Below are 19,097 nucleotides of genomic sequence, written 5' to 3'. Positions count from 1 at the left end.
ATTAACACTCAGCAAGTTATCCTGCAGGTATTGAAGCCCTCTCCCACACCTTCCTAAAGAGGCATCCGTAGAGGTGTTAACATTACTCAAGACAAAACAAGCAAGCCATTTAACAGTACAAAACATTTAACATTATCTTTACAAATAATAACAAAAGGATCCGTGTGTAATATAAACCAAAAGTTTATTTCTACCAATTTGCCCAAGACACTAGAGGAATGAGTTTCCAGTGAGAGAGGGAGTACCCTCTTACATTAACAGGCTTGCGTTCAGTTGAATAACACTAGTAAAGCCACTTAAAATTGCAGACATGATGGGGGAAGAATCTCCTTAAAAGCCAAAAGAAAAAAAAAAAAAGAAAATAAAGATGCTGGTTGTCTTCGTCTACTAGGCCATCTGCAAACATTAACTTGACACGCTTACAATGAACCCTTTGATTAGTTTAAATCCCTTATTTTTTTGCCTCACCCCACATCTGAAGCCATGCAACTCGCATCCAACATTCAGCACGGGAGAAAATAACTAAAGATCTAGAAACACCAAAAAAGAAAGAAAAAAAAAAAAGCAAAATTGTTTTATTTGTGAGCTTTAAAAGCTCTTGCTCCTGCTCATCTGTAAATCCAGTAGACATGTAAAAATACAACCATACAATACATTAGATTCAAAAAGGTACCAAAAAGTACAGTAAAAATAACACTTCCATCACTGGAAATGTAAATGGACACAAAACAATATAAAATAAAAAGTGGAAAAGTGACATTTGCTTCCCCAGTTCCTCACTTGATCTGTACAAATGGAGCATGAGTCCAAATTTCTGCCAACTCCAAAGGAAAAGCCAGAGCCCATGTTCGTTGTGGTCAGACCATGGATCTCTTTCTTATTTACTTTAGACCTTAAGAGAAAAACACGGTGCTTAACGTTACTGAGAATAAACCAAATATGGCATGCAGTTACACAAAGACAGACAGGTGCATGAATGAGTTTGACAGGTCAGTGAATGGACAGACACACTTTGGGAGGGGGGCACGACCGCTAACTAGTACACCTAGCACCCTGGTGAAAGGTGAAACGGTCCTTATTCCTGTTCTCAACCACCACCAACTCAACCCTTATTGATCAAGTAGTAGAGATGCATCTTAAGATGGCTGACAGGTGGAATGAATCCATCTTTAATGATCACAGACCCCACAACACAGCCTACCCTAACCCCACCACAATGCTTGAATGGATTTAGAGTAGATGGAGATCTTTGGGGTCAAAAAGGCACCAATGGTTACAGCTATGTTCTCATACTACCACGGATGATGCAAAAATGCATACCTGCACTACGTGTGATCAGTATGGCTTGTAGCTATTCTGGTGGCCTCCACGTCTTGGAGTTTTCCCATAGCTTGTATTGCCCTGGTCTGGAGGACAAGAGAAAAAGGGACTGAGTTCTTCTGTACAACAAGGAGGACCAAGAAAATAAAGTTTCTCTCATTCTTTCTTTCCCTGGGGGCACTTATCGCTTACTGTAATCGTAGCCACCCCCATAGCCGTAATAACCAGCAGAGTAGTCATAGTTGCCGTAGCCGCCATATCCGTAGCCTTGCTGTCCGTAGCCATAGTTCTGGTTGTATCCCTGGTTCCAGTAGTTGTTGTAACCTTGATTCCAGTTCTGGCCCTGGCCTAGAATGAACAGGTGAGGCCTTTGTCACAACTCTCCAGCACACAGGACCCAGGCAGTTACTCGGCATAAATTCAAAGTCTACCGCTGAGTGTAGTTTAAAATAAAGATTTTGCTGGTACACATGCAGAAGAGCGCTTACCTCCACGGCCCCTTCCGCGTCCTCCGTATCCACGGGCGCCATACTGCTGCTGCTGGTAGACCTCTTTGGGCTGGGCTATTTTAATTTCACACTGGAACACCACACAAGAGCACGAAAAGTATTAATAAAACTGAGACCACCTCTTCGAATTTCACGTTTGCAAAATGTGTGGTATGCAATTACCTTGCTTCCACCGACGTTGTGGTATTTCTTCTCCATGACCTTCTTCACGGGAGCCTCTTCTTTATACGTGATAAATACGAATCCCCTCCTCTTTTCTGTCTTTGGATCTTGTGGGAGCTCAATGGTCTCAACCTGAGCAGAGAAACAAACTTTGAAGCAGTCTTATCTTTAGCACTCACTCCCTTAATGACATGACTAAAATCTGCGGAATAACGCACCTCTCCAAAGGTCCCAAAGTACTCCTGGATGACTTCCTTTGAGGTGTCGGGGTTAAGGCCTCCCACAAAGATTTTCTTGACTGGGTCCTTCTTCATGGCCATGGCCTTCTTGGGGTCGATCACTCGGCCATCTAGCCTGTGCTCCTTCTGTTCGAGAACCTAGGAAAGCAACACAAAAAGGGAGGGGGAACACATTAGAATTATTTAGGCTAGGGCCGAGTCAATATATCGATAATATGAGATGACTACATATTGCTCTAGAGTTTGGATTGTAATGTCGTTTAGTATGGTTTATTCCTGGCTACATTAGAGTAACGTGATGTCATGACAATTCTACAATTTGTCTTTACATTCTTGGTCATTTCATCCAAATTATTGGTGCATATTTATCAAAAATCTCATGGTCTATATCGCCCAGCCCTGACTTATAACAGCCAACACACTCACCTTTTCTACGCTGGCTGCATCTTTGAAGAGAATGAACCCAAAGCCTCTTGACCGGCCCGTCTGCTGGTCCATCTTGATGGTGCAGTCTGTCACCTCTCCAAATTTAGTGAAGTAATCTTTAAGATCCTTCTTGCTTGTCTCCCAGCTGAGGCCACCAACAAACATTTTCCTGAGCACAGAGAGATGGAAGGGGACATGTTTAGAATTACAGGCTGCAGGGCTACTCCAACTTTATATATATATGGCTGTGGCGGTGGGGGTGGGCAGGAGGGGGGTGCAAATGTACACACTGTTCCAGAACATCTGTTGACACCATGACATGGTGGGGGGGCGGCTACAGTTGCTGGAGCTGAATATTATTTTATAGCATTAATTCAATAGTCGAAAATCGCTACGATGCGACCTCGTCAGACTTGTCATATCAATAGTTTCTTGTGTTAGATCTGATCCATGCTCAGGCGCCCATCCCCCCTCCGCTCTGCATATGGCGCCAACAAAGGCCGGTTGAACAAAGAAACATGGCAAACCACGAGTGCTTATTGTAAATGTCGTTTCCACCAAATAGTCAACACCATAGCATTTTAAACTCACCCGGCATCCTCCTCGCCTTTGCTGGCGTCGATCTGTCCGCCCTCTGTGCCTCCGTTTTGCGAATTCCCGTCGGCGTCGGGCCCTGCGCCCTCTCCTTCCCCCTCTCCCTCTCCCTCTCCGCAGTCATTCACAGCGCTCTCGTCGTTCCCCTCCTCGGTGTGGTCGGCTCCGTTAAAATCATCGTCGACTTCGTGGCCGTTTTCCGATGTTTCCATGTACTGCTGCTCTGTCTCAGACATTTTGCACTATTATACCTAAACCCAAAGAATAAAAAAGGCATTTCACTACACCACGGTGGTTATACAATCCATCATGCCGTACATGCCTCGCCATTTACATGGTGCCAAATACATGCATTTCCCACCATTTTGGCCGGCACGGTCGCTTTCCATACATTCACAGGGAGCCGCATTTGTTGCAGAGAGCCAGCAAATGGCAACACGTATTTACACAACGCAGTGACCACTCGGCATGCAAAGTGCACTTCTGGTGGAGCAAAGATTAGAAAGTCCAACCAGCTGCATCACACTGATAAACCAAGCCTGGACTGTACAACTCAAATTCGCAGTTACGTAATGTAAAGGCCGTGCTGGCCGTACTGTAGGCCTACGGCTTTTAATTGTCCCGGACATCCCAATTACATCTACCTGGGAAAAAAACAACGAAATACTGGAGCAATTAAAGTACTTACGTGACAATATAAAGACAAAACCAAGGCTAAAGAAGTAGGAAAACCTGCTTACTGGTCACACAACCGGAGAGCTCTCTTCAAGATGGATTCTCCCACACGACGACAACTCGTGGTTGGTTTTCTAGAACCGGCAGGGAAAAAAACGCCATTTCTGCGGAGACGCCACCTGATTGGATGAGCGCTGCTGCCACTCAGGGAACGGACCAATCATACGCGCGTCTCTTTCTTTTCACAGAAGATGTTCACGCCCCTAACACACAGGAAGGAACTCGGAGTACTCTTCTGCGTCTGATGAAAAAGAGTTGTTCGCTGCTCGGCGATTTAAAAAAAAAATACGATGAGTTGTTGCTGTTGCTGTAAGAAATGGACTTGCTCACACTGTTCGTCAGTCTGAGGCTGACAAAAATGTGTTCAAATGTGACAGTAGCCCGGTTCAGGGTAGTTCAAATTCACGGACAGTATGTGAAAAATGTGGATCTTGGTGTCTCAGTGTGAATTAATGATGGCTAAAGGCACAGACAGCTGCCATCAAGCTTTAAACATGTGCACATGGACACATATAAACCTGACTTTCTTTGACTACTGTAGAGGTTGTGAGGAAACACTGAATATGGGTTGGACAAAACATTAATTACTTCAAATACATTATAAAAAAAACAACAGTTCACTATATTGTTAAGTTTATATACAGCCCTTTCCTTTATAAAACATTTATTTATGTTAGAAGGCATTATTGCTGCAAGGCAGGAGAAACTGAATGACTATGACTTCCTTTCACTACCATGTCTGTCAGTGGTTCATGATGTGTGATAGTGTAGTTGTGTCATTTGTATTTGTAATGTTTACTTTTTATTTAAGATGAGTTTCTGTGTTAGTTAAAGGAATACTCTACCCACAAGATGAGCATTTTTAAATCAATCATGCCTTGTTACCTTGAATTTGTGAAGAAAACTTTTTGTCTCGCATGCCTCCACAGAAAACAGCAAACATATTGATGTATTTATTGACTGGGACTGTGAAATCTAAGTTTAATTTATCCAGTTGTGTGCTCAGTACTTCCCAAACACGTACATTCACACGAAAAACTTCAGTACTGGTGTCTGGCTTTGAAGCGAGCATAGATAAGTGTTACTTTCACTTCAGTTTTAAATGGCTTCAGCAAAAATGCAAGTAGGCTACTGAGCATTCAGCTGGATACGTGAGACAATTGGACTACTCTGCAGGAGTTGTGTGTGAGTTTGTAAATGGATGTTTTGATATAGTTCTGCTGTTGTTAAACCTGGTCTCTAATCAATCCATATATCAATATGTTAGCCATTTTCCAAGAAGGCATGCAGTTTTCCTCACAAATTCAAGGTAACACAGCAGGACTGACTGATACATAAATGGTAATTCTGTGGGTGAAGTATTCCTTTCATGAGAGATTGTAAGTCGATCTAGTGGATGGTGGAGACAGTTTGATAACTGGTGTGTTTTGTTCCGTTTAATAAAGGATAATTCACTTGACTTATCATCCACCCATCTATTACTATCACAGCTTATCCTGTGTGGGTTTTCTATCCGAAAACAAGCAGTCCTCTCTTTACACTTTAAGTTAGGAACTACATTCACACAAAGCTATTAAACTGCAGACTGTATAGTCAAATGGCATTTAGAGACGGATTTAAACATCAAAAACACACATAAACTACTATTGCTTTCCTGCATAATCTGTTAGCATATGCAAACTGCCTGAGAAAACTACCGTAATGCTCTCTAGTCATCTGCGTTGTTCACTCCCTGTCAGACAGCCATCTGTCTGTGTAGGCCCTTAAGTCATGGAGTCCTTTGACAGGAATGCATTTTGTGTTTGGAAGCAGTTCCAGAGGAGCAACGAGAAGAAGCTGATCAAAGCAGGTTGAACAGATCATGTTACTGTGCGAGTGTTTGGTCCAATTTAGTAAATGTTATCATCTAAACTCAGGTCATACAATTTATATAAACAAAGAACAAATGGTTTATAAAGAGGCCAACTTCAGCACAAACCAAACAGAACAAATGATAAGTGCTAAAAAGGACATTTTATTACATTATAGTACTGTACAGATGCATTGGTTTAAACATGAACATTGTCAGATTATGTATTTGTCCCCCTATTTCCCTGTTATCATTCTGTTTCTTCAACATCGCATATCTGAGGCTTATTTGGATCGTTCTTGATCAGCCAGTCAGCGAGCCAAATCTATTGGAGACAAATGTACATGATAAGGAGTAAGATGTTTCAGGGACCAACGCTCAACACCAGCAAACAACACGGTAACAGCAAATACTGAGTGCATAATACTTACACAGGGATTGTGAGGCTTGTGCTTGCAGAGTGCGGTGAGTCCACGTAACAGAGTTGGGTTCACATACCTGCTCAGGTATTCTTGGGTGGCTTCTCTCGAGGGAAAGGGCTCAATTACAGCTGCAGAGGAAAAGCATGCTAGTGTTCAATACTACATTTCTATGCAAGCAACAGTCTGTGTGGCTGTGTGTATTACTCACAGTTTGGGAACATGAATTTGATCTCCCTTTCAGCTGCATGGAATGACTCGCTGCCATGGAGTGCGTTTTTAAGGTCGGAAACTCCATATTTTGCTCTAAGGCTGGGGAAAAACACATTGCATTCATATAAATATCTCAGCCAGCGTTGCCATGAGCGCAAACTTTTACCCCTGTGTGTTAGGTACAAACACTCAATCATGATACCAAGTCATACACATGCAGAACATATTTTGTTGTCAGGGAAATGGTAGTTATTCAAGATGTTTCTTAATATACTGAAGGTCTGTTTTATTTGTGCTAGCTTTTGTTTCTAAGCAAACACTTGATGCATTAGCAGGAACGTAGAGCATTAGAGCAATAGGCACAGATTGCAGCCCTGGTTTGTGTGTGTAACCTTCACTTCAAGGCAGTGATTCATTCAAAACGCCCACTATTATATTACATTACACAAAAAGGAACACACAACAAAACAAACCACTGAATCAACACCTTATAAGTTAACAGACTGACCACCCTGGATGAGTTTCTCTGGCCTTGGTGCTGTTGGCAGGCCCCATGAGGGACTTCCAGTGGGCGATGGCGTTGTCGCAAGCCAGAGTCATAGCGACGATCGGGCCAGAGCTCATGAAGGCAGTCAGGCTGGGGAAGAAGAGCTTTCCATATTGGTCTGCGTAGAAGTCACTGCATTGCTCTGGACTGAGCTGCAGCTTCCGCTTCTGTCACAGAAATTACGTATTGCACGCGTCAGTGAAATGTGAACTAATAGTACTGGGTTTTTGAGCTCAGTAGTTATGTGAGTACCTTATAGTCCAGTCAATGTAACTCAGAGATGGGCTCAACGGAGGAGAAATTGCAATAGTAATGTTTTACACCTTCATGCCTTCATGGATTTAGTGGAACATTGTTTTTTAAAGGTCAAAAGCAAAGTTTCAACATTTTACAGTGACATGGTCTGGGTGAATTGATGTTAATATGGGTGAGTCTATGCCTACCTATCATATCTCAACATATTTGGTGTCTTTTCTTAAGTTTTTGGTGTCAATCTTCTCAATAAACACTTTTTAAGAGGATAGTCTGATGTATTGTACTTGTATTTGGAGTACTACTACCCAACAACCATGTGTTTTTGCCAAATTGTCCACTTACAGTTTGTAGCACACTGCTCCCATGGGTGCATCTAAACTGGGTAATTATTCTGTATATATTTAGTATCTACACGTCATCATTCATTGTAAGTTTGAGAGTTATGTAGCTATTATGTGAGTTTGACTGGTTCTATTAGCAGCTATTCTACTCTGTTCTATTTGGTTTTATTCAAATATTCTATTAGCATTTTTACTCTTATTGTCAGCATCCTATTTTTTCATTCACTTAAAACAATTTAAATAAACTGCAAAAGCAACATGGAATGCCGTGCCTTGTGATGATGTACCAGAAAAAGACATCCTGTGCATCTTAGACGAGATGGGATAGGAATGTGAAAGAAAATCCTAAAAAACTAATGTGTCAACATATACTATATGAAAATACCATGTTCAAAAGCAGACATGTGCACTTCTTTGTGTTATGCTGTGACATAATGGCCCACATATCGAGCCCTAACTTTACCTTGATCCACTAAGTATATAATGGTATGCTTTTTATATGTTATTTGGATGTCCCACATCAAAAAATGTTTATTAAAATAACACTTTAAATAAAGATCCATTAGATTTTTAAGAAGTGGCAGCTATATGCTGAGCTGGGCATTCTTAGCGCTCTCTGGTGGACATACTACAAAACGGTGCCCGTTTGTTGCCTTAAAAAATATCTCTTGCATGTCTGTACTGCCCTTCATTGTCACAAATAAAACATATCTACAAAGAACAATATATCTAAGATAAATCAGTCTTGCTGATGTCTCAGTTAGGCCACTTGTTTCTGCATGGACATCTTAGAAACAAACTAGCGCCTCAGAAATAATCAGTTGGCTCGACCCCTTCCTGACACCATGCCGTTACAACACACCCTGAAGATAACACCTCTTCCACAAACGTCCATGTTACTACGCTTACTGTTGTGTTCTCAGTTTAGATGTTAACCAACCTGCAGGATCATGAAGCCCGATTTCAGGATAATGTCCTCGATCTCCTCAGCTCTGTGGATGGCATCTGGTTTAATAAGGGCCAGAGTTTTTTCCACATATATGCGATGATATGAAGTTTGGTCCATCTTCCCCCGCGTGCTAGACAAGCACCAGGAGCCTTTTGCTGATGAAGCTGCGATACTTTCCGTCAGTCCTGTCGACTAAAGTCTAACTTCATGCCGTAATTGGCTTTACATTAGTAAGAGTTGGGTTATAATTAACACTAAATGTAGCTGATATATTTATTAAGTATGTTTAAAATGTCCAAAACTGGTTAATTGCTCGTTTAAACCGCTTCCCTTCGGTCTCCACTTCTCTTTAGGTTGCTAGGATACCATTACAACTCTACGGCAAGCCGAGCAGTTCAAGTGGCACAAGATACGACGGGCCTTTCACACTGCATTCTCTTGACTCTGGACGAACATAAGGACACTTTTCACACCACACGCACCTTTTTAACTTTAGCCCAGGACTTTACAATTCACACCACACTTCCGTTGGCCCTGGGTTTCATGTCAGGTCAAACTCATTAAGAAATTCTGTTGTTTACCTGGCCTTGTTTTACACTTGAAACTTTCAGCACCAGGTTCGGTTCAGTTCATCTGCCAGAGACTACCCTGCAAACTTGGGGCTACCCTGCTCCAGACCAGGACCTGCAAGACCTAGGCTAATGTCAGGATTGTGCTCATGTGGACAGCTTTGTAATCCCCAGGCCAACAGCTCTGTCTAGGGGTATTGTGAAAAGCTCTTTAAAGACACTGACAGTCTGCTTTAGCCTTGTCTAAAACAATGACATTAATTCAAATTATCCTCACACCAGGTTTTAGTGTGTTTATTAATCTCAAGATCTTGCAAGCAAAAATAGGGTATATTCTCCACACCACAACTGAAACAGCCTGTGTTAACAAAAATCAAGTAACCACAAATGATTGTAAACCCTGATTCTCACTTAACTTTTTATGGTTTTTCCTTAAACTTTAATCATGTTTCAAACTCACCATTACATGTTTTCTTATGTCAAATGTTTGGATTATCTGGAATCTACCGCTGTCCCTACTGCGACTATACAACTTGTGTGAAACTGAGTATTTAAATAGGATGAAGTTCTACTGGTAATAAACATCGTATTATATATCGGACAGTGTTGAAACCAAGACGGCACACGTTCCTTTCAAACAGTCTTTTATTCAAAGTTGCTTCGACGAAAAGTTCTTATCGAGTTCCAATAGTGACCTGCCACACTCTGATCAGGTTGTCGGTGTAGCCAGCAAACAGGGTCTGGAAAGAGAGGGATAGAGGAACAGTGATTACTCAAATTTTGTAACTTCAGTCTTATCGTGAATCCACTAATATTCAAATCAGTGTTTCTAGCTCCCCTCATATTTGCAGGACTGTCACCATTAGACATCAGAGTTATAAGTGAATGGGTATAATCAACGGGGGTTAAACACTAACCCACCAATAGTGGGATAGCAAGACATCTGTACTGAAAAGGTGCTACAGAGCTAAGTGTGTTGTACCTGTCCATCAGCAGACCATGCCAGGGAAGTGCACTGTGGGGGTTCAGCCTTGCTGTTTGTGCTGATCACTTCCTGTCTCAGCTCATCCACAATGACCTTGCCCTCCAGATCCTACACAAGGAGAAGAAAAAGCAGGAGGCAGCACAATGAGTTAACTGCTCAGAAGTAGCAAAGAATAAACGGCAGAAGTGAATGCATCTAAAGTTATGTACACAATGTACACACTGATCTAGGCTAAAGCTCAGAAACAGCCTCTTTATCATCATAGAATACAGTTGGCATTTGAAGTTTCATCACTGCCCTGTAGCTTTAATAGCCTGTATATGGATAAGATATAGGATGAAGTCTTTACCCAAATCTTGATACTGGGGCCAGTGGCGGCACACAGCCAGTAACGGTTGGGGCTGAAGCAGAGGGCATTGATGGTGTCACCACTGTCCAGGGTGTAGAGGTGCTTGCCCTCATTCAGGTCCCACAGCATGGCCTGACCATCCTGAAGGAAATGAAAAAGATGCTTCAATATCTTTTAATGCATTTGGCAGATTTCTAGGATATTTACACGACTAACAGCTTGCAACTAGGGAGTTTGCTGCATATTCTTTAACACCAACACAATGAGCTTTGGAAGTGCAGGTTACACTCAGAAACAGCCTCTTTATCATCACTGCTAAACAGATGCTTTCAATGTTTTCATCACTGCTGAAACCTGCAACTATACTTCAACTGGTGCTTCAGTTGAGCCCAGAACCATTATTCTGTTGTAGTCTACAATTAAAAAGTTTATTTCATACCCTTCCACCAGATGCACACAGGGAGCCATCAGGAGACACAGTCACCGTATTCAGGAAGCCAGTGTGGCCGATGTGGTTGGTCTTCAGCTTGCAGTTGGTCAGGTTCCATACCTAGGAGCGAAGGACAGGACAACTGTATCACATCTGTGGTAGTAGACAGACCATCATATGAAGATAAACCTCACAATTCTCATCAGTGAGGCGGTCAGCTTTTTCCATTCAGGTCAAGTTAAGAGGGGTTTTAAAAAGGAGCAACATACCTTGACCATCTTGTCCCAGCCGCAGGAGACAATGATGGGGTTCTGGCTGTTGGGGGAGAAGCGCACGCAAGATGCCCACTCAGTGTGGCCCTCATCCTGCAAATCAAAAAAGGTACATATACATGTGCTCAACACAAGATTCTCTGGTTACCCAACATTATGATTTTTTTTTTTTTTTTTTTTTTTTATAAAGCCACGTGAAATGAAGCAAGGTGGGAAAACCCAGACAGCTACATTTCAGCATTTCGTTTGGCTGCTTACTAGCAACATCAACAACCCAGATTATGAACATTCCCAACCAACCAAGGGTCAATGCATCATCTGATGAATGATATTAAAGCATGGCAATGCTGGACATCACACTTAACCATTATAGAAAGCTAGTCTTGTAAAGGAAAGGTGACTGGGTGATCAATTGGTACTGTATTTGAGGGAAACTCTGAAATTTAAGGGCAGTTTGGTTTTTCAGCTAGTAGGTGCTGCAATATTTCAACTTCTAATTCAAAGTTACTCAGACTGTCAGTTGAAGTGCATGCTTGGCACCAGCTTGAAGTCCATGTTCCCTTCTTGTCTGCTGATTTCATTCACATACATCACGAAACTTTCCAACAGGAAATACATAGGGGCCCATTTAGAATATCTGTCGTCAAGTTTTGAAACAGGCTGTACTAAAACCCACTAAAATCTAGCTCCCCTGAAAGAAAGGGGGCGACTGCTACTCACAAAAATGTCAACATGGGTTAGCAGCTCACCTGGATGGTGTACTTGCAGACTCCAAGAGTGTTCCATAGCTTGATGGTCTTGTCTCGGGAGCCGGACACAATCTGACGGTTGTCAGCAGAGAAGGCCACGCTCAAAACGTCCTTGGTGTGTCCGTAAAAGTGGCGGGAGGTGCTGCCACTGGGGAAACATAACACCAAACATTTCAGAACTCAAAGCTGTTGCACATTGTAAGATTCCCCAGTTGAAGGAAGCATGTATAATATCACTACAGCGAAACCAGTGAGAACATTTAAAAAAAAAAAAAAAAAAAAGATACACACACATTTATTTAAGAGTTGAAACAGGTTTTGCTCTTGAACCAATGAACTCTGTTTCCACAGAGAATGTACATGTGTAGTGTATTATGTTCTGTTTTTAAAACAATTCAAAGATGGTCTGCACAGGCACTGTAGTTGATCCATAAATATAGCGCCTTTGAGGTTTTCTTTGCAGGATTGTTGGTTAATGTTTGTAAAGATGGCCACCAGCGAAAGCCAAAGTAAAAGCCAACCCCAGATTCACTCCCACATGGCCATAAGGGTCCCATAAAATAAGAAAATACAGGCAAAGTTGCAGAGTTGACAGAAAAATACACCGCCTCCCACCTTGTTTTGAAAATCCTGCGCAGTATATCTGTTCCACCGCATGATTTTTTTAATTCCCTGTTTTTTATATGGCTCAGTGAGGGCAAAGCTGCAGATGCAAAGTCCAGCAGAAATGGATGCAACAACTTGGTGACAATGAATTTGCCATATACTAGCAGCATCAGTATTTTCAACACACATTTGGTCATGAGACCTCTAGAATAGCTGGACGCAAGATCTTCTGACCCATTACTACCTCGAATCTACACATTTACTTTGAGTAACATTGTGACACTAAATAGTATATTATCACAAGATGGTGAACAAAAATGTCTTGGTTGCAGATATTGTGGGGGTTTTTTTTTGTTTTTTTACATTTAAGGAGAATCACATAATTAAAGCATATGATTGAAAGGACATAAGACACATTCAGCAATACCGCCCAGCACGGATGCTGGTCACGTGTTACAAAAGGGCTCTATGACATCCATCAAGTTGCTGCAAAGTCAACCAAAGTGTCTAGCCACATAACTTACACTGGGCTTGTATCTGATTTGACCTACTGATGGTATAGAAAAGGCTTGCTGCAGACCTGATGCTGCTGGGCTATTAAGAGTCACATTTGATTGATGCCAAGATGACCCAATGCAATGTTAACAGTGTCATTGTGGCATGTTATGTGATTGCTGTGGTTAGGTTACACCAAGCCTAGGTCAAGATTTTGATGTCTTTTAACACACCTACTTTTCTCCTGGTTTGATAGCCTGTGATGGCAGTGAAATCTTGAATTTTAAAGCCAGTAGTAAAAACTTTCTGATTTCATTTATCCAGAATTCCTTACCCTCCCAGCAATGAAATCACTATTCTGCAAATCTTTCACGTGAACACAAACACACCATGAAAAGTAAACATGCAGAGGACGCATCTCCCACTTTACACACCCAGTATCTGACCGGTGCTGAAAAGACTTATACTTACGTGGTGAGGTCCCACAGGCGGAGGCTCCCATCCCAGGCACCGGACAGGGCAAACTGTCCATCTGAGGAGATGACCACATCACTTACAAAGTGAGAGTGGCCCAGCAAGGAGCGCTGGGGAATGCCATAGTTGGTTTCATCACGAGTCAGCTTCCACATGATAATGGACTTGTCTGGAAAACAAATATACAGGTTATTCATTTAACTCAGTGTCTATTTCTTACTATGTCAGGAGCAGATAAAGATCACCATGTAATGTTGTGTTCCCAGGGTCCTATGCTCCCCAGCACAGTAACCTCTTAACATGACACATTAGGGCACCCTTTCTAGGGGTTTATTTTTGAAATAATGACAAATGCCAAATGTTCTGTAGGTCAAATGTTCATTACGATGGCATCACTCACTTACAGCCTACTGATGTTATGCTCCTTGAAACCTACATCTACCACAATTTGTGACTTCAGACATTGATATCAGCAGTGCTGCAATGAACATCCATCTCCTTTTGTGCATTTGGAGTCTTAACTGTGACGATGACCCTTCCTCATCTCTTGAATGAGGACCCAGGAAACAGAACTGACCCCATGCATTACTAAGGAAAGCTGTCAAACTGTCAACAGATGGCCCGGTTTACTGTGATTAGAGGCGTAATGAGTTGCCAGATCTACACATTCAATCACATAACTTTATTGTACACTACTAAGTATGTTATTACACGTGTCGCAGATGCAATGTGGAAACCTGACGCTCATTTACAGATGACGCAAGCTAGAGTTAGCCAGCTAAGTGAGGCTAACCAGCGTCTTTCTTCTAAGTTCGAGCAGATTCTGTAACCATTAAAAAACGTTAGAGCAACATGACGTACAATAATGGCAATTTATTCATATTTCGTTAATGACTCACACCAGCATTGCACTTTGTCGTACGCTACAGCCGCAAACCGACTAGCTGGCTAATGCTAGCCTAGCCATGTTGGCCGAGCCGGCGGGGGAAGCCTCACCTCGGGACGCCGACAGAATCATGTCGGGATACTGGGGCGTCGTAGCGATCTGGGTGACCCATCCACTGTGCCCCTTCAGGGTCCCCCTCACTGTCATCTGCTCGGTCATTTTGGCGAGGTTCGGTGGTACCTTTTACAAGGATGGATTCGGATTTTTCTGAGGTACAGAAAAATCTAGGTCCTCATCGCATCTACGCACAGAGGAAAAGGAAGTACAGACCCGGATGCAAAAACTAAGAGGGGGTGAGCGGCCCGCAGAGGATTCTGGGAAATGTGGACTTTACACGACTTGTACTTTATCACGGTTTATCATTGTAACATGACCCCAACAATCAGTAGGAAAACTTTATTTAAGAAACATTGCAACAAGAAAATATATATGCATGTTAGTGATGTATGCCTGGATCTTGTACTTGGACACATGTAATAAAGTCAGATTTAAATACACATCGGGAAAATTATTCTAAATCTGTAGGCTATTGAAATACTTCACCACCACAGTGTATGTGATACAAAACACTCTTACTCATATAAATGCACATATATCAAATCAAACCAAATTTGTTTATATATTAATATATTATTTATAATAATAAAAATAATGGGCGGCACGGTGGTGTGGTGGTTAGCACTCTCGCCTCACAGCAAGAGGGTTGTCGGTTCGATCCCGGGCATGGCAGCCCTTCTGTGCGGAGTTTGCATGTTCTCCCCGTGTCAGCGTGGGTTCTCTCCGGGCACTCTGGCTTCCTCCCACAGTCCAAAGACATGCAGATTGGGGACTAGGTTAATTGGTGACTCTAAATTGTCCGTAGGTGTGAATGTGAGCGTGAATGGTTGTTTGTCTCTATGTGTCAGCCCTGCGATAGTCTGGCGACCTGTCCAGGGTGAACCCTGCCTCTCGCCCGATGTCAGCTGGGATAGGCTCCAGCCCCCCCCCGCGACCCTCAAGAGGATGAAGCGGTTAGAAGATGAATGAATGAATGAATAAAAATAATTTTTATTTAATATATAGAGCGCAGATCAAAAGCAGCAGCGCTGTACAAAAAATAGACACACAAATATATCGCAATATAGCAATATAAAATGTACACACACTGGTAAGAACAATTACATATGTAATAAAAAATTAGAAAATTCTAAGATATTAAAACCACTACAAACAACAAACAAAAGCCATTGAAAACATGTATGTTCTAAGATTTTTTTGGGGGGGGGGGGGGGGTGAGAGCAGAAGGCTATTCCAAAGCTTTGGAGCAGCTACTGCAAAGGCAGGCTCCCCCTTACCCACCAGCCTCGATCGTGGGACTGATAAAAGACAGTCAGTACGTTTACACAGCTTAATCGAGCTATGCTCAAAATTCAATTTTGGCGTCTAATCGGACTTCTGTCCTTGTCCCAGTTTACACGCAACTGAGACCAGTTGACCTATTACTTCGCTTAATAATAAACAACTGGAGTCAGGTGGCAGACCAGCATTTTTGAACAACAGCAAGATGAATAATCGTACAGTTTTGTTCATCTAGTACATAATGTACGCGTTACTGATTGTGCAGATAAGGTGCACGCTATCCCTTGTGGTCATGGTGATTTCGAGAGGCAGGCAAGAACACTGTATGCTGTTGAAGGGCTACAACAGAGATATTGGATAAAGGAGATACCCCACCGTAGGCTTATCCAATGTTAAGAAAACGGTTACTCTTCCTGTCTCCTAAGTGGGCGTGGTTAGCTCTCCCTCCAATCAGAGCCTGTTCTCCCTCAACCCCACTACTGTGTTAAACAGAGGATCTGTGGATGTCTGTGTATGCGGATCGAGAAGCAGGTGGAATGAAAATACATTCTTCCTATGCAGCCTGTTGCTGCACAAAGCTTGGGCATTTTTTATTTATTACTGGCAGTAAATAACTGTTTGTAAGCTAACTGTGATTTTACCGCCTGTATATCAAGATCACGAGATCTCGCGATAACTTGTTTTCTGAGACGGACAGGGCTCAAACAAAGTTAACTTTCTCTTGATCTATGCGGATGAAAAATGCAGCTTTAGTGTCAGAATGTTGGTAAGATGTGTGGCTTGTGGAAAATGAACCCAATATTTACTTTAGTGACTACAGGGCGAAAGAATTGACCATAAATTGTGATCACGTTCATTTTCCTCATTGACGACAATAGATTCAGAGCTGCCAAAAGTCTCCTACGGGGGGGGGGCGGCATCTATGGCCTTAAAAACAAATTAAAAGAACCTTAAAATCAATCCTGTGTTTGATAGGTAGCCAGTGCAGGGATGCTAGCGCTGGTGTAATGCTGTCTCTTCTTCTGGCGGTGACCAGTGACCAGTGAGGAGTCTTGCTACAGCACTCTGCACCAGCTGCAGTCAGTTCCCCATTTATGTTCTTATCAAAGCCACTAGAGTCCACTGACAAAAAAACAGTCATTTTAGTGTAGTCTGCCGCAGCTTCGATCATTTGCTTAGTGTTATTGCGTGACTGGTAAATCGGAACGAATCCTTTCAAACGCCAAAGTCACACAATAAGACCAGCAGCTTCTGTGTTCAGTAAAGTTAAATCGCTGTTTTCTCAGTGGAGTCTGGCTGTGAAGAGAGTGATCCAACTGCTTAATTTTCCTGTTGGAAATCACAGGCTTTAAGGTAAAGCAGTGAAAACACTCAATATAGTATACACTTAGACTGATACTGGTTTTGTTCTGTGGGAGTTTTTTTAGGAGGAAATACATTTCTCTGCTGATTGCTTAACTCCTATGTTGGAATCCAGCCTGCTTCCCCAAGCTGGGCACATGCCGACTGACATCTACTGTATGTAATATACTGTCCCTTTAGAACAATCATGAAACATGTAAATGGAACATTTTTTAAACTCACTTAAACTTGATTTATGAATCAATTTACAGACGACCTTCCTTTGTTATGTAACACTGAAGCTAAAGCTGATATTGAGTCTTTAGAAGATTATTTTAATATAGATGTAGAGTTGCATTGGGTTCTTGGAACAATATGCACTTCTTGTGCTTGCAAAAATATAACTAAATTATTTAAAAAATCAGTTGACTCTAAATAAAACTGTTTATTAGGCCAATACTGCCATTATTAAAAAACATAATCTCCTTCCACTTCTATGCTGATGACACACAGCTGTATCTCCCTATCAAGCCTAACCACAAGTCCTTTGTTGCCAGTCTCATAAAGTGCCTTTTTCCAACTCCTCACCATTGCCAAAATCAAGGCATTTCTCTCTCTCAAAGACCTGCAGGTAGTCACCCACACTCTCATCTCCTCCTGTTTAGACTACCGTAACTCTCTGTACACTAGTATCAGTCAGTCATCCCCGTCCGGCCTCCAGCTGGTTCAGAACGCCGCTGTCAGACTCCTCACAGTTACCCGGAGGAGAGACCATATCACACCTGTTTTGGCCTCTCTCTCCACTGCCCGCCAGTAAAGTTAAGAACTGACTTTAAGGTCTTCCTGTCTGTTTACAAAGCCCTTAATAGTCTGGCCCCATCCTACATTTCAGACCTTATAACCCCCTATTCTACGCCCAGGTCCCTCAGGTCAGCTGACCTGGAGCTCCTAGCTGTCCCACGCTCCAGACTGAAGCTCAGGGGTGATGGTGCCTTTGCTGTGTCTGCCCCCAAACTGTGGAACAGCCTCCCCCTTCCAATCAGATCTGCCACCACCACTGACTCCCTTAAGTCCAGGCTTAAAACCTACTTTTATTCATTGGCGTTTGAGTCCCCCTGATGTGGTTTTCTCGTACACGTGCCTGTGTGTGTTGTGTCTCTTAATGTGTGAGCTGTGTACCTGACAGTTAAGTTGCCTCTTATTTATGTGGGTTTTTTTTAAATCATTTTATTCCTTTTGTGCAGCACTTTGGTCAACGTGAGTTGTTTTTAAATGTGTTTTATAAATGAATTTGAGTTGAACATCTGATCATGTTATTAATCCATAGATCATATTTCTTACGCTAAATAATCCTCATGGTTTCCTTTGGTGCTAACTACTAATGCAAATGTTACAAAGGTACAGTTTTTATGTGGCCAAATTTCACACATTATGCACATATTTACCGAAAACTGTGGCGCTATTGCGTAAATAACATTAATGGTAACATTTAAACTATTTTTGGTTGGAGAAACCTCCCAGTTTAAACACAGTAAATATGCATGCAATATATAACAATCCCATGATGGCCAGTGACTGTCACAAATGTGGCATCAATTTAATAGTCACAAACATTACACCACAAACATAAGGTCATTTGTTTAGAAACATGAAATTCAGAGGAGCTGTAAACAGTTAAAGTGGATGTAAAGTTGAGTGCCTTTGTTCCAGTGTTTCCTGCCACATGGATCAACTGCAGCTAATTGTGTAACATGTTGTTTAGTATTAGAAACAATGAACTCATTCAACTGTAACAACCGTGGCCACATGAGAATGATTTGTGAACGTTTCTATATCTTTTTCTTTCTTTCTTTCTTTCTTTCTTTCTTTCTTTCTTTCTTTCTTTTAATCAAATTTGTAAAATGAAGAGCACATTTCACCGAACTAATGGGCAACACAACAATATCTGTCCTTCTTATGGGCATATTTAAGACAGATGGTCAAAG

At 42.0% G+C, this 19,097-nt stretch overlaps 3 protein-coding genes across 4 annotated transcripts; all 3 read right to left on the bottom strand.

Annotated features, from left to right (window-relative positions):
- Positions 1-167: 167 nt before the first annotated feature.
- hnrnpaba (heterogeneous nuclear ribonucleoprotein A/Ba) lies at positions 168-4,113 on the bottom strand. Of its 2 annotated transcripts, none has more exons than XM_049585397.1 (9): positions 3,991-4,113; positions 3,248-3,501; positions 2,657-2,825; positions 2,210-2,368; positions 1,992-2,123; positions 1,809-1,899; positions 1,513-1,668; positions 1,321-1,406; positions 168-892 (listed from the first exon to the last, which is right to left on the bottom strand). In XM_049585397.1, exons 2-8 carry the CDS (start codon positions 3,484-3,486, stop codon positions 1,336-1,338), a joined length of 1,017 nt encoding a protein of 338 aa, XP_049441354.1. In that variant the 5' UTR covers positions 3,487-3,501; positions 3,991-4,113; the 3' UTR covers positions 168-892; positions 1,321-1,335. The 2 variants fall into 2 exon arrangements, with proteins under 2 accessions (XP_049441354.1, XP_049441355.1); XM_049585398.1 differs by having other exon boundaries at positions 3,939-4,053.
- Positions 4,114-5,985: 1,872 nt separating this feature from the next.
- On the bottom strand, positions 5,986-9,613 carry nme5 (NME/NM23 family member 5). The gene is made up of 5 exons (XM_049585405.1): positions 8,550-9,613; positions 6,975-7,180; positions 6,465-6,565; positions 6,266-6,384; positions 5,986-6,159 (listed from the first exon to the last, which is right to left on the bottom strand). Exons 1-5 carry the CDS (start codon positions 8,673-8,675, stop codon positions 6,085-6,087), a joined length of 627 nt encoding a protein of 208 aa, XP_049441362.1. The 5' UTR covers positions 8,676-9,613; the 3' UTR covers positions 5,986-6,084.
- A 141-nt stretch (positions 9,614-9,754) lies between these two features.
- On the bottom strand, positions 9,755-14,705 carry rack1 (receptor for activated C kinase 1). The gene is made up of 8 exons (XM_049585400.1): positions 14,484-14,705; positions 13,485-13,656; positions 11,913-12,060; positions 11,161-11,256; positions 10,901-11,011; positions 10,462-10,602; positions 10,110-10,220; positions 9,755-9,867 (listed from the first exon to the last, which is right to left on the bottom strand). The coding sequence occupies exons 1-8, from the start codon at positions 14,590-14,592 to the stop codon at positions 9,802-9,804; spliced, it is 954 nt and encodes a 317-aa protein (XP_049441357.1). The 5' UTR covers positions 14,593-14,705; the 3' UTR covers positions 9,755-9,801.
- Positions 14,706-19,097: the final 4,392 nt, after the last annotated feature.

The sequence above is a fragment of the Epinephelus fuscoguttatus genome, linkage group LG9 (genome assembly GCF_011397635.1).
Source record: "Epinephelus fuscoguttatus linkage group LG9, E.fuscoguttatus.final_Chr_v1".
Classification (NCBI taxonomy): Eukaryota; Metazoa; Chordata; class Actinopteri; order Perciformes; family Serranidae; genus Epinephelus; species Epinephelus fuscoguttatus.
The sequence above is the reverse complement of the archived record's forward strand: the minus strand, read 5'-3'. Positions and strand labels throughout refer to the sequence as shown.